This window comes from Primulina tabacum, chromosome 11 (genome assembly GCF_025594145.1).
Source record: "Primulina tabacum isolate GXHZ01 chromosome 11, ASM2559414v2, whole genome shotgun sequence".
NCBI lineage: Eukaryota > Viridiplantae > Streptophyta > Magnoliopsida > Lamiales > Gesneriaceae > Primulina > Primulina tabacum.
Window position 1 is genome coordinate 34,794,105 of NC_134560.1, and position 13,732 is coordinate 34,807,836.

The window sequence follows — 13,732 nt, forward strand, 5'->3', positions numbered from 1 at the left end:
ATTTGTCTTTCATTAGAAAAACCCAAGACAAACGTGTGTGATCATCGACAAACAATAAGAACCAGCGTGCACCCCTAATGTTTGTCACACTGGAGTGACCCCAAATATCACTGTGAATGAGTGAAAACGGTTTTGATGGTTTGTAACTTTGTGGTGTGAATGTGGACCGTGTATGTTTGGACAATTGACAAATATCACATTGGAAAGAATTAGAATTCTTATTATTGAACAAGGATGGAAATAATTTGCCTAGGTACAAAAGATTCGGGTGTCCTAGACTATAGTGCCATAACAAGATCTCACTATCTTTATTTAAATTGAAAGTCGAAACAGAACATGAAGGAATAGGCGGTGGCGGATTCGTGGTCGTATTGTTCAAGCTTCTCTTGGAAACATTCATCTTGAGGAGATACAATCCACCACAAAGGTCAGCACTGCCAATCATTTTCCCCGATGCCAAATCTTGAAAAACACAAGAATCAGCAAGGAATTTAGTTGTGCATTTCAAATCGTTGTTGAGCTTACTCATGGATAAGAGATTGCATTTTAGATCGGGTACAAATAACACAGATTTCAAGAAAATATCTGGAGTTAGCTGAACTGAACCGTAACCAGTCAGTTGGGAGCATGAGCCATTTGCAATGCGTACTAAATGAGAATCCTTATTAGAACTAAAATGTGTAAAGGATTTCAAACTTCCCACCATATGGTCCGAGGCTCCAGAATCAACAATCCAACAATCTGATAACTCATGTTGTGTAAGTAAAGCAATTGAAGATATACCTCGATGTACCACATTACCAGTGCTAACAAGTGATGAGGTTTGTGTTGAATTAGTTTGGCTGAGCATTTGCTGGAGAATGTCGAGTTGCTCTTTTATGAAAGGTTGGGGTTCATGGGGCTGATTCTCTGTTACAGCCGCATTTGCTCGTCTTTCTCTTGCCGGTTTCCAGTCAGCGGGTTTCCCATGGATTTTCCAACAAGTATCCACTGTGTGGTTGGTTTTCGGCATTTTTAACACCATGGGCGTCCCTGTTTGAATTTCCCGCTGTTTTTAAAGAGCTGTGAAGACTGTGAAGCACCTGAGTGATCATTATGTGGAAATGAAGGCCTATGCGCAGTAAGTGCTGAAGCGTCTGTGGTAGAAATAGGTTGTTGAGATCCAAGCATGACTTTTCTGCGACTTTCTTCATGGCGTACTTCCGAGAATCCTGCACGGAGAGAAGGTAGTGGTTTGGTCCCCAATGTACAACCACGCACATCATCGAGTGTGCTATGAAGGCCCAGTAAGAATTTGAAGACTCGTTTTTGTTCAACTATTGCCCGATAACATTTTTCATCGTCTGGGCATTTCCACTCGTAGACTTCAAAGAGGTCGAGTTGCTGCCAATGTCGAGTAAGGGCAGTGAAATAAGTCGTGACTGAGGAGTCTCCCTGTCGGAGGTCATGAAGGGTGCTTTCAATGCCGAATAGTTGAGACGTGTTGTCTTTGGAAGAATAGGTGTCATGAGCTTCATCCCATATTTCCCTCGCAGTTTGGTAAAAGAGAAAGTTTGCACCGATTTCTGTCGTCATCGAGTTGATTAGCCACGACATAATCATATTTGTGAATTTTGTGAATTTGGCTGAATGAATATTTTATTCCTCAAACATGGTATTTATACAAGAATAATCGGTTATTAGAAAGATGGTAGAGATCACTACCAAATCTCTAATTAAAATAAAAGATTCTACTAATCCTATTTCTATTAGGCTTAGAATCCGGATTTCGGATTTAGCACCTTTTCCTATTATAGAATACATAAAATCCTAATATAGAATGAATAAATAAAATCCTAAATACAAATCTGACTAGGAAAAAATAATAGTAATTCTAACAATATTATTCTCTGAATTCCACACCTTGAATTTCAGATCTGTTGTAGTAGGGCATATCGCTGCGTTAGAGATGAACTCCTCTTTCCTTTTTCCTCGAATGAACATAAGAACGGATTGCGACCATTGCAGGAAGTTTTCTCCGTGTAATTTGTGGTTCGTTATGGGAAGGGAAGAGGTATCAGCCACTGTTGATGTAATCGGTGTGGCCTCGGAAATGGAAGAAACGGATGGTGAAGCCATGTCGTATTTTGCTCTTCTCGCTGGCTCTAATACCATGTAGTTTGAGAGAATAGCAGAGAAAGAAAATGCTTCACTTATATAATTGCTTCAAAAAATAATGGTTAGATACAATGAATTTATAGACTCCTAAGTTAACTAAATTCCTAAATCTAATGGTTAACTAGATACCGATAATTCTAATCCTAAAAATTCAAATATGATAAGCCGATGATAATCCTATCAATCTTGATAAGATGAGGATAATCCAATATTCTACAGTCTCCTTGTCCTGCTACTGTTGTTGCTGAACCATAAGCCATTGTTATCTTTTTTTGTCCGGCAAGGCTTATGTGTGACAAATTTTTGTGGATAGTGGGTCATGTGATCTGTAGTACCTGAATCAATGACCCAAGAGCTAGTTGTTGATCATATCCAACACATGGAAGGCGTGAGAAGAAGAATATAGTTTCTCATTTTCTTCTCTATTGAATTCAATGGGTGATCCTTGAATGTTGTTTTCTTCAACTTGTTGATCACTGGCAGGTGTATATGCCTTTCCTTGTCTCTTTGAATGTTTACCTTTGTTTGTCCAATATTTATTTGATCTTTGTGGCCGGCCGTGGATTTTCAAGTATTTGTCCTCAGTGTGATTATCCCTCACGGTGAGGGCACCACATGAAATTTTTACCGCATGATTTCAATGAAAAATCAGGCTATTTATTATCCTTCCCTGCCGGCTGCTCGGTGCTAAAGTTCCTCCCTTTTGTGGTTGCAAGGGCTGAATTAGTCACTGAATTGTATTCTATCATAAAACCTCTTCTTCCTTCTTCAGCTCGAACAATGCATCTGTCTCATTTAGTGTTGGTAGATCTGCTTTTCCAAGAATTTGTTATCTCACATCATTAAATTCAATTTAATCCAGACAGGAAGTCATTAATTCTATCTTTTTCAACCAACCTTTCAAGAAGTACTGCGCCATCACTGCATTTCATTTCTACGCATTGATAACGATCCATCTCTTGCCTCAAACTTTGTAGAAGATTGGAATATTCTGTGATTGACCAACTTCCTTGTTTAGTTGATGAAATCTGTATTGATTTCATAGTTTTGTGCATCATCTCGGACTTTGGAGTATGTTTGCTTCACAATCTCCCATATGTTTGCCGCAGTGGTGAGGAACATGCATGTGTCGCTGATTTCAGGCAGCATGGAGTTCCCTAACCAGGACATCACCATCGAATCTTGTTCATCCCATGCTTGAAATCGATGATCTCCCTCTTTTGGGCCAGAACCAAGTAGATGACTCAATTGCCTTTTCCTTTGAAGAATTGGCGAACCAATTGAGGCCATTTGAGGTACTTCTTCCCATTCAGCCTATATGCTGAGTGAATGTTTTGTAGCTCCCGCTCCCCGGTTGGCATCAGATTGCTGCCCTCATTCGATGGGATCTCTTTGGTGGCCTTAGCGCTGTTGTTATCAGACACTTCTGACATATTTGCTTGAAAACTGGTTATGTGATCGAGGGGAATAGAGAGATAGGTGATATAATGGTGACGAAAAAATTTCACGGATTTTTGACCCAAGGCTCTAATACCATGACAAAAGTTTAGAGAGAAAAATATGACTATTGTCTCTTAATAATGATGATTACAGCGATTTATATTCACAATAATCAAGATCTAATTTAGGAATATTAAGTCCTAGAATATTTGCTCTAATCTGAATACCACACAATCTTGAAATACATTGACTAAATTATACACACAATCTTCTTTGATTGGGAGGATATTTTCCGACAGCTCTAATATTCATGACAAAATTTTAGAGAGAGAAATATTACTCTTGTATCTTAATAATGATGATTACAAAGGTTTATATACACAATAATCAAGATATAATTAGGAACATTAAATCCTAGAGAATATTTACTCTAATCTAAATCCCACACAATCTGGAAATACATTGACTAAATTATATGCACAATCTTCTTTAACTGGGAGGAGATTTTCCCACACGATATATTCTTGGGATTGGGAGTTGTTTAAATTAACTGGATTTTAATGTGAGGTATTTGGCTATTTTCTAGATGAATTTGTTGCTAGAATATCTACTAAACAAAGTCCTATCATTGTTTTTGATGAATATGCTGTTTTTATAAAGCATGCGTCTTATGTTTCATATTTGCTTTTATGTTTTCTGCAGCATTTTAACTCCTTACTTGGATGAAGAAGTTCTCTTCTCCATTAATTCACTGGAAAAGCCAAATGAGGATGGTGTTTCAATTCTTTTTTATTTGCAAAAGATTTTCCCAGGTTTGATTTATTTTGGTTTTCGACTCTTGATACTGTTATTACTATGTATACACACTTGACTTAGAATGAAGAGCACTAACATGAACTACTATTTTAAATGACAGATGAATGGGAGAATTTTCTGGAACGAATTGGTTGCAGCAGCGAGGAAGATATCAAGCTAGACCCAAAACTCGAGGAAGAACTACGTCTATGGGCTTCATACAGGGGCCAAACATTGACCAAAACTGGTATTCTATTTTTAATATTTTCTTCTGAGCTGAGTGGTTGCTAAATTAAATGATGGTATGTTATATTGATATGTTCTCCACTTGAAAACCAGTACGAGGAATGATGTACTACCGACAAGCTTTAGAACTACAGGCTTTTCTTGATATGGCAGGAAAGGAAGGTGCTCAATGAATTCTTTACTTATTTTTTCTTTACCGTCCATTAACTTGAAAAGTAGTTATTATTTCAGTCAATGCTTGCTACAGATTTAATGAAAGGCTATAAGGCTGCTGAACTGAATACTGAGGAACAAGTTAGAAATGAAAGTTCATTATTAACACAATGTCAAGCAGTGGCAGACATGAAGTTTACATATGTGGTCTCATGCCAAAGATATGGACTTCAAAAAAGATCGGGTGATTCTCGTGCAGCGGATATTTTGAGACTTATGATTAAGTATGATCTTGTGATTTATTTCTTTCATGTGTTCATTGATTGTCTTCTATGTGTCTTGAGTTTGTTAATTTATTGAGCAGGTATCCATCTGTTCGTGTGGCTTACATTGATGAGGTTGAAGATACAGGTAGAATTAAATCTAGTAAAATGGACGAGAAAATCTACTATTCAACTCTTGTCAAAGCTGTGCCAAAATCAGTTGACTCATCTGATCCAGATCAGAAGTTAGACCAGGTACAAGTTCTTAACTTGATATGAATGCCTAAATATTATCAAATATATCCACGATATATGATAAAAATTTCTATTTCAACTTTTCATGTTTTATAATCGGAGTTACCTTATGCTGAAGAGATTGAAGTTCTATAAGTTTCACATTTAACAACCAAAAAAATTAAAATGTTATGAGCTATCAGTCCGAGTTTAAACATTCAACATAAATACTTGACACTGTCATGGAAAATAATGGAGTACATATCTGATAATTTTACATTCATCTCATATCTGACTGTTTTACAGGCAATTCCTTCAGATATCGGCTCTTTTGATTTATTATGACTGTTTTTTAATATAATAGCATATCCTCTTTTTTTAAAATTCAACGTGAAGCTTTGTATGTACCTTAAAGTTTCTGGTGATGCGAGTCTTGTATAAGCATGGTATTTTTAAAAATCTTGAATCTACATTTGTATAAGCATGGTAATGTGATGATAGTAATAACAACTCAAATTCCTACCAGGTTATTTATCGCATAAAACTTCCCGGACCAGCAATATTGGGTGAGGGCAAACCAGAGAATCAAAATCATGCCATAATCTTTACACGTGGGGAAGGCTTACAAACGATTGATATGAACCAGGTATTTGACTTCTGCTTGTTAAGCTATTGGAATTCCAATATTGACCTAATGGATTATGATCAAATGTTTGGCAACAGGACAACTACATGGAGGAAGCCTTCAAAATGAGGAACGTGTTGCAAGAGTTCCTTAAGAAGCATGGTGTGAGGAAACCAACAATTCTTGGACTTAGGGAGCACATATTCACAGGAAGGTATTGAACTCGGGAAATAAACTTTTACTCATTTCAAATCCCATTTCTGTAATTTTATTGTTGGTTAACCTGTAGTTCTCTACTTCTTTAGTGTATCTTCACTTGCCTGGTTCATGTCAAATCAGGAGAATTGTTTTGTGACAATAGGTCAAAGATTGCTCGCCAATCCATTGAAGTAAGTTTATGTTGATTTTTATAGGATTTGTTACAGATCTAAGTTTCAGTATCTGCACCTTCATATATCTTCTGCCACTAGTTTCCCTAATAAAGTTTGTTTTCCTTTATTAATTGCTTGTCATATATATATATATAAATATATATATATATATATAGTCAGATTGTAGCCTAGAAATAGTTATGATATTTGGTTAGCTTGTTGCATTTTGTATTCCTTTTAACCACCGTTTAATAAGATTGAAAATTGAAGAACAAGACTATTTGTAAAGATAAAATGTCTAAATGTCTCATTTATAATACTTTTAGAGTTTAAATGAGGGGGTCATTGAATGTGTACCAGTGGTAGTCCAAACAGGGCTTGGGTCAAGTCTTGCTGCCAAGAAGAATAGCTGCACATATGAGGGTACTTTGTGTTTAGACAATGTGGCAAATTAATAACCACCTTCTCTCTATCTTCGTCTTCATCATCAGTTCTGCTTCATCACTTAAGTAAAAATCCCACAAGGCCTTGACATTTTATGAATTCTTTATAATATGATGCTAATGTTCGTGGCTCCTCTTGGATCAGCTAAATTTATTCATCTGATTTCAAATTCTCTTGTTGTATTTCAGGGTTCGTTTTCATTATGGACATCCAGATGTATTTGATAGGTTGTTTCACCTGACTAGAGGTGGTGTTAGCAAAGCTTCTAAAATCATCAACTTGAGCGAGGATATTTTTGCAGGCATTTTCATAGCCTTAAAACAATCTATGTGTAATTTCTGATAAATCTAGCATTTCAGCTATTTTATACAGCTCATTTCTATGAAGGTTTCAATTCCACTCTTCGTGGAGGCAATGTCACTCATCATGAGTACGTACAAGTTGGTAAAGGAAGGGATGTCGGCCTCAACCAAATCTCAAATTTTGAGGCAAAGATAGCATGTGGTAACGGAGAGCAGACTTTGAGTCGTGATGTTTATAGGCTTGGCCATCGCTTCGACTTTTTCCGAATGCTGTCATGTTATTTTACTACAGTGGGCTTCTATTTTAGCACTTTGGTAGCATCCACACCATGAAAAAGTTTCTTAACAATGTAAATCTTCTCAAGGTTGTATCTAAACGTTTCTATTTTTTCCTGACAGCTTACGGTTCTAACTGTATATGTATTTCTATATGGTCGGCTTTATCTCGTTCTAAGTGGCCTTGAAGAGAATTTGAGTAGCCATCCAGCAATACGGGACAATAAGCCTCTACAAGTTGCCCTTGCTTCTCAGTCATTTGTGCAAATTGGACTCCTAATGGCTTTACCTATGATGATGGAGATAGGTCTTGAAAGGGGTTTTGGTAGTGCGTTAACTGATTTTGTTCTAATGCAACTTCAACTTGCTCCTGTATTTTTCACATTTTCGCTTGGAACTAGAATACATTATTTTGGACGAACGTTGCTTCATGGGGGTGCACAATATAGAGGTACTGGTCGAGGATTTGTCGTGTTTCACGCAAAGTTTGCGGACAACTATCAGTTATATTCCCGAAGCCATTTCGTCAAAGGAATTGAACTAATGATTTTGCTTCTTGTGTACCAAATATTTGGTGGAGCATACAGAGGAGTTGTTGCGTATGTATTGATTACTGTGTCTATATGGGTGCTGGTGGGCACTTGGCTTTTTGCCCCTTTTCTGTTCAATCCTTCTGGATTCGAATGGCAGAAAATCGTGGATGATTGGACAGATTGGAACAAATGGATAAATAATCATGGAGGCATAGGTGTCCCTTCGGACAAGAGTTGGCAATCTTGGTGGGAGAAACAACAAGAGCATTTGTCTCATTCGGGGACGCGTGGTATAATTTTTGAAATATTGCTGTCTCTTCGGTTTTTCATTTATCAGTACGGACTCGTTTATCACCTGAGCTTCATCAAGGGAAGCAGAAGTTTTCTGGTATGATGTTTACACTCATGTTATCTTCATTCCTTGTTTTTTATTTTTCCTTCGTTCCTTCAGTTTTTATTTGCTACTTTGGAATGTGGACATGATAATCATCCCTTTTGCTTCATATCCAGGTGTATGGTTTATCGTGGCTTGTGATTCTTCTGGTCTTACTAATGTTGAAGGTGAACATTTTCTCTCTTTTATACTAATCATAATACCGAGCATATCTCTGCTCAAAAGAATAGAACTGTTCATGTCGAGCTTCGAACTCTTTCCTGGACCTTAAATGTGCCAAACTTTTGCAGGTTGTCTCAGTTGGAAGGAAGCAACTCAGTGCTGATTTTCAGCTCGTGTTTCGAATGATCAAGGGCTTGATTTTCCTCTTACTTGTGGCAGTTCTTATTACCTTAATAGCTCGTGCACACATGACATTCCGAGACGTTATTGTTTGCATCCTCGCATTCATGCCAACCGGATGGGGATTACTATTGGTGAGTGCTACTTGTCCGTCCTATCTTCTGTTCATCAGTTTTTTGACAATCTTTTTATCTCCTAGCCCTATTCCATGTTTATTGTTTTATAATTTATTTATGGTTTGGGTCTGACTCAACCTTCATCTTCCGCTTGTTTTATCCCAAGTTATACTCTACTTGTGCTCAAGTGTAATGCAAGTATTGCGATCTATAGAATGTCGGTCAGGGCGAGCATTCAGAACTGAATAAATCATATTTATTTACAAATCATTTAATCAACCAAAATTTTCATCATAAGCAATCTAACCGAATCGATATATAACTAAAATAGTCTAAACAACTAGCTAACTGAACGAATTAGGCTAAATAAGTGTACTGACATGACTAACCAAATCGAAATATTTATATGAGAAAATATTTCTCTACTTAAGTTCATGTTGTTTGGTCCTTTTTGTTTTTTGAGAATAACCGAAACTTAGTCGAATCAAGCAATATTTAAAAAAAAATAACAACCGTTTTACCTTAACTAGAAGGAACTGTTAAGTTGGTTAAACCAAGATTTCTCTCACACTTAAATGTTGTCATAATTTGTAGTCTCTAATGGTTCAAATGTCAGATGCGTGCCTGTGCAAGTGTGTAACATGGAGTAAACCTATAGTAAGATAGAACACTGATATTGTCTATCCATTATTCTAACAAATTTTATGGTCGAGTTTGAGTCTCATTCCGAATCATTCTTTAAAATCAGATCGCACAGGCATTAAAGCCTCTAGTTGTCCGTGCTGGATTCTGGGGATCGGTTAGAACACTTGCACGTGGTTATGAAATTATAATCGGATTGCTGGTGTTCACACCAGTCGCATTCTTGGCGTGGTTCCCTTTCGTTTCTGAGTTCCAAACACGAATGTTGTTCAACCAAGCTTTCAGCAGAGGCCTGCAGATATCTCGTATTCTTGGTGGACCGAAGAAGGATCGCTCCTCCAGCAACAAAGAATGAATGCTTTCGAAGGTATGTACACTCGAAGTGGCTAAGATCTCTCTCTTCTTTTTTTGCCGTAATTCGTTCATGTGTACATTGTTGTTTGTACGTGTAATTATAGTAATTTAGGAACTTGTATTGTCTACTGTTTGAAGGAGTTATTGGGACTTAGAATATTGGCAAGTTGATTTCTAAAGTTTTATTACACTAATGTTTCACTTACCAACTGTTTTCTATTTATAATATATATTAGAGTTGAAGTGTTTATAACGTTTTTTATTTTTTTACATGAAACAGTAAACTGGCCATGTCCATTCCGTCGAAAATCGATTTTACGGTATAGACCGCTTATGACCTCTAAGGTTTACAAGAGCATTAATTCCTTGAACCAACAGCTAAACCATCTGACATCTAACAAAACAGAGTACTCAAAAAACTTGTACAACGATGAACAAAAATCTGTATTTTCCGAAATATGTCATCAACTCTCTTTTCTTCATTCTCGATAATCAACTATTTTTTGGACTCTAAATACACTGCATCTTTGCTTTGGTTGATTGACTGAAAGATTAGAGAGCATATGGAATGGAGAAAATTAAGGAGAATAAAATTGGTAGGTTTCATCAACGTGCCACTAAGGGTTTAATTATAATTTATATTACTAGCCGATTGTGGCACACACAAAATATGTGTTTCGTAAAAAAAATAAAGAATTATTTTAAAATGAGATTTATTAAATTTAAAAATCGAAATGATAGGAAAGAAAATAACATACGGTTGCGATCTACCTTGAAGTGGTTGGAGTTGACCACACATCGAGTAAGTCTGATTTTGATGTTACTAATATTTAACTCGTGCGATGTACGAGATATTATTAAAAATTAGTGAAAAATGAATAGATATTTAAATTGAAAAAATAATATAATTATAAAAACTGTTTTTCGCTAATTTTAAAAAATTTGCTTAAATATAACTCATGTCGATTAATTTTTTTGGTTAATAATCACTATCATATATCAAAATTTTAGATTGTGTTAGCCTATGTCAATTACATGATGCTTATCGTGTTTAGTGTATTGATGTCGACTACCAACCTTAATACATATTTAATTCTTTAATTTTTGAGAAGTTATATATTATTATTTTTTAACATGTGATAAAAAATATTTTTAAATCAAATTCAATAAAATTAATGAGAAATTTTTTTTTTTTAAAATTCAATAATTTCATCTCAATCCACATTCACAGACAATTTTGTGACATGGCACGTGTTTGACACATTTGAATGATAACAATAATTGTTTCATCAATATCTTTATCCAAATGAGTTGTGATTTAATCTATAAAATCTCTTCATAATAAAAACAACATCCTATTATTTCTAAAGAAAAATGAAATATGCGACTATAAATAAATTATGTACAAACCAGAAAAGTTATTTTATTAACATTTACTATGTGTATTCCAAAACAATGCCAATAAATTTTATAATATGTCTTCTAATAAGATGCATACTTTCTTTAGAATTGGTTTAATCGTTTCCATTACGGGTCATTTATACTATCATGTATTCGTGAACTTTGTAGTATAGAAGAAAATTATCACATTAGTAAATACGTAATAATTAAAATTTTGCACAAATAGAAAAATAATATATTTTTTTACTTCTCGATCATGAAAGTCAAATTTCAAACTTAATGTCTCATTGTTTCCATATGTAGGTAGTTCATAACAACGAACAAATCAAAATTTAAACGAACATTACATCTTGGAAAGATTCAACTCAGATACGGTGCTGAAAAGATGAGTCATTTCATAATTCACTTTTGGAGTAGATAAATTTAGTAAGATAAATAGAATAAAATTGGTTTTTAATATAATATGCAATATCGCATTATTTATAATTTAAAATTCAAATAATACATCTCAAGGGACAAAAATTATACATTGGATGCTTTTGGCAAAATTATATCATACATTAACTCTTTGAAATTATGGAAATCTCGAATTGTATGCATTGTGTGTCAACATTTCTGATTATTGAGGGTAATATACATGTTTATTGATGGTAATTTAATGTCCATTTGAAACTCTTTTGAATCTATCTCTTTTAATTTTTTTGGGCTCTCTTATTTGAATGTTTAAGAAGACAATTCAAGATATACAATATACATATGATTTTGGAAGAAAACTACAATACATTAATTTTTTAAAATTAAGGTAATATCGAAATAATATGCATTTGAGATAAAAAAAATTATGATTATTAAATAGTAATTTAATGTCCATTGGAAAACCTTGTTGTACTAATAACTTTTAATATTCAACAAATTTTATTTTTAGAAAAATTAAATTAACTAATTAAATATTATATTTTTTAATAAGTAATTTGGACATGAAATTACTTAAAATAACAAAATATATTTTTTAATGATTTACCTCATGAGTGATACTGAACATTGCAATCATTTGTATTTTAAATTTATTTATACAGTTTTTAATTAAATTGATTGATATAATCAATGAATTTTTTTAAATATAGTTTGTGTTTTAAATAGAGTTTAGTTTCAGTTTGAATCAAAAAATAAAATAACATATAATACATAAATTACATTTGAATTAATATAAAAATTAATTAAATTCATAATTGAATTAATTGAATTGATATAATCAATGCAGACAATAATTGAAGTGATCATTTGTTGCAGTACACATATTTCAATATTCATGACATATCTTTATTTTTTAAAAAAATGATATTTTGATTGAAAATTATTATTTTTGCAAAAACTCTGCATACATACATATATACATACATACATATATATATATATATACACACACACATATATATATATGAGTGATGCTGAATATTGCAATAATTTGTATTTAAAATTTATTTATACAGTTTGTAATAAAAATTAAATATATCATAGTAACACAAAATCATATCACAAATTAAATTAATTGGTATTATCAATGCAAAAAATTTAATGTAGTTTATGTTTTCAATAGAGATTAGTTTCAATTTAAATAAAAAATAAAAAAAATATAATATATAAATTATATTTGAATTAATATAAAAATAAATTAAATTCAAATTTGAACTAAAAGAATTGATATAACCAATGCAAACAATAATTGAATTTATCATTTATTGTAGTACACATATTTCAATATTCATGATATATTTTTTCTTTTTTAGAAATGACATTGGTAGGAATGACAAAAACTCTTTTATATATATGTATAGATTATAGAAATTAGAGAACAAAAATATATATAAAAAAATATTTAACAACTTATTTAAATCCATGTTGATAACATTTTTGTCATTGAATTAAATCCATTTATAATTTTTAAACAAATGTTGTGGATGCTTATATATATATATATATATATATATATATATATATGTTTTTAACCAATATCAGTTATTTGATCTACCGTGAAGTGGTTGCACCGTGAAATCAACCAATGTAAAGGATTTGACTAAACTTCGAGCAAGTCTGATTTTTTTTTTTATGTGATTATAGAAATTAGAGAATTAAAATATATAAAATTAGTTAACTACTTAATTAAATTCAACGTAATAAATTTTTTCCCCGTTAATCTAACTATATATAATTTCACAAAAACTCATATGAGAATATCACACAGGTCAATTTTGTAACATCTACCTCCTAACCGATTGGTTTGGAGGAGGTGGATAAAACAATCTAAACAGATTTTCAAATTAATTTGGTTGGATTATAATTCTATTCGATTAGATATCAATAAACCAACAGTTTAATAGTGCGCGGAAAAAGGCTTACCGAAAAGATTTGAACATAAAAATGGCTAAGTAAAATAATAGTTACGCTAATAAAATGAAATAGCATAAAGTAAAATGCACGTGATTGTTTCTGGATGTTCGAATATTTAAATAACTCTTATGACACCCCTCTTCCACTCAGAAATGATATCTGTCACTAGAAGATTTTGAAAATTACAAGCAATTTGCAACAACTCCGTTCTGTTGGTCCCACGTGCGGAATTTGAGATAATAAAACCCGAAAATAA

At 33.3% G+C, this 13,732-nt stretch overlaps 1 protein-coding gene across 1 annotated transcript in view; it reads left to right on the plus strand.

The window, feature by feature from the left end:
- LOC142517908 (callose synthase 1-like) overlaps nucleotides 1-9,892 on the plus strand; it is a 64,298-nt gene extending 54,406 nt beyond the window's left edge. Inside the window, exons 29-42 of the mRNA XM_075620411.1 lie at nucleotides 4,300-4,409; nucleotides 4,514-4,639; nucleotides 4,732-4,800; nucleotides 4,886-5,075; nucleotides 5,156-5,309; nucleotides 5,815-5,934; nucleotides 6,012-6,127; nucleotides 6,219-6,302; nucleotides 6,917-7,029; nucleotides 7,116-7,345; nucleotides 7,430-8,227; nucleotides 8,350-8,400; nucleotides 8,524-8,709; nucleotides 9,440-9,892. Coding sequence (XP_075476526.1) covers nucleotides 4,300-4,409; nucleotides 4,514-4,639; nucleotides 4,732-4,800; nucleotides 4,886-5,075; nucleotides 5,156-5,309; nucleotides 5,815-5,934; nucleotides 6,012-6,127; nucleotides 6,219-6,302; nucleotides 6,917-7,029; nucleotides 7,116-7,345; nucleotides 7,430-8,227; nucleotides 8,350-8,400; nucleotides 8,524-8,709; nucleotides 9,440-9,688 — 2,596 coding nt within the window. The 3' untranslated portion in view covers nucleotides 9,689-9,892. The remainder of the gene's footprint in view (nucleotides 1-4,299; nucleotides 4,410-4,513; nucleotides 4,640-4,731; nucleotides 4,801-4,885; nucleotides 5,076-5,155; nucleotides 5,310-5,814; nucleotides 5,935-6,011; nucleotides 6,128-6,218; nucleotides 6,303-6,916; nucleotides 7,030-7,115; nucleotides 7,346-7,429; nucleotides 8,228-8,349; nucleotides 8,401-8,523; nucleotides 8,710-9,439) is intronic.
- Nucleotides 9,893-13,732: the final 3,840 nt, after the last annotated feature.